The 1,702-nt window shown below is 44.8% G+C and overlaps 1 protein-coding gene across 1 annotated transcript; it reads left to right on the top strand.

The window, feature by feature from the left end:
- Positions 1 to 139: 139 nt before the first annotated feature.
- Positions 140 to 832, top strand: LACBIDRAFT_303964 (uncharacterized protein; the record flags this gene model as incomplete). The annotated part of the gene is made up of 2 exons (XM_001891000.1): positions 140 to 506; positions 561 to 832. The coding sequence occupies 2 exons, from the start codon at positions 140 to 142 to the stop codon at positions 830 to 832; spliced, it is 639 nt and encodes a 212-aa protein (XP_001891035.1).
- Between the last annotated feature and the right edge of the window lie 870 nt (positions 833 to 1,702).

Below are 1,702 nucleotides of genomic sequence, written 5' to 3'. Positions count from 1 at the left end.
CTGGAACAGCGTCCTCAACCACTGTTTCCCAATCAACGAAGGCTACCTCATCTGTCCTCAACTCCCCCCGGCTATTCAAGTCCACGCCAGTTACAGTACTAACAGAGACACCAACAATTTCATCGTCACATTATCCGTCATGAAAAATGACGAAACCATATTCTTCGTCAATGCCAAAGCTCCAAAATATCTTGGAAACACATACGCAAGATTTGCAGCCGATGAACAAATACGAAAACGATTCTACCAAGGGTTCGAGAGTTCGCCCTACAAGATGCACGGTATCAGTGCCTTTGGCACCAACGTCTCTTTCTACGAACTGGAAAAGGAAAATGCTGATGGTCACTGTGGCATTATCAGGCCCCGGCCAGCTGCAAAGTATTCGGAGCAAATTCTTGTGGATGTGATACCTAAAAATCGGTGGGATCTCAATATACTCGATGAGCAAGGGTATGAGAACTTTATGGAAGTTGTAGAGGAGGCCAAGGCTTTGGAACTTCATGAACGTATGTGCCTACCTATTCATGTTTTTTCAACTCGGTGTGCTGACTTTATTGCAGCTGCCAGCAGCTGCAGTTCAACAATCGTAACCGGGTTCAATTCGAATTCGAAGTGTATCATGGTCATTTTACCAATTATCATTTCCGTTGTAAATCTGTTGGAATCGCAAAGCTACCGATGTCCGTATGACTCAATATGCCTACTAGTAGCTGTTCGATTGCTGTTCGAACACCATGCTCTTGCGCCTCACCCGGGCCGTCCCAATCATCATCTGCTCATAAAAATAGATTGTCAATTTCCGATGATTGAAATGAAGAGAGAAATAATCTGATAGGATATGATATCAGCAAGCTCTGAAACAGGACCATATCTCCATTTCTACGACAAAAACCCCGATGACACACTTTTTTTGCAAAGAATCACCACATAGTTAGGAGTCAATAGGTCGCGGTCCGTAATGCATGGGCGAGCAAAAAATGGACTATCATCACCAATTAATTACACATACAGCATTGTATAATACGACAATAAAAACGTAGTCGGGATCAGAGCGCGGAGAAGGGACAGCGTGTGTAGTTTATACATTTTCTTGGGGGATGCGGACAACAGAAGATGAGGTATGGAGGAGAGTGTGGTACATGGTCATGATCATGATCACGGGAGGGGAAAATCGGCAAGAGTAGCGGTCAATAAACCTTTTAGATGTGTGTAGGGTTAGAGGTTTCAGAAGAATTAAGGATTAGGGAGGACATTGCAAGGGGATATAATATGGCGGGATTGTTGGGAATGAGAATGCGAATCTTGATGCGACGGGCATAGTAGCCAGGATATCAGAGTGAATACAACGATCAATGATGGAGATGCGACGAGAGCAGTGGGATCTAGCACAAGAAAGCAAAAGCAGATCAAACGAGGGCTGCAGACTGGAGGTAACCTCGGAAGATTGAGTCGCGAACTAAACAAGACGGTCAGCAAAACAATCCAAGGCGCTGCAATGGAGCCTACCGTTTCCAATGATACGCTGCGTCGCCTTTGTGTCCTTGACGTCAAATATGAGCAAGTTTTCAAGATTTCGCCGAAAGATAACTCACCACTACACTCGTAAAATGAGTATACAGCACCCGACGATTCTCATTGTTTCGTCTATGAACCTGCGAGGAAATGAGCACGGAAGTATGAACGACGTCTCGTAATCGTGACC

The sequence above is a fragment of the Laccaria bicolor genome, genomic scaffold (genome assembly GCF_000143565.1).
Source record: "Laccaria bicolor S238N-H82 LACBIscaffold_269 genomic scaffold, whole genome shotgun sequence".
Classification (NCBI taxonomy): Eukaryota; Fungi; Basidiomycota; class Agaricomycetes; order Agaricales; family Hydnangiaceae; genus Laccaria; species Laccaria bicolor.
This window is presented reverse-complemented; position numbering and strand designations above follow the sequence as displayed.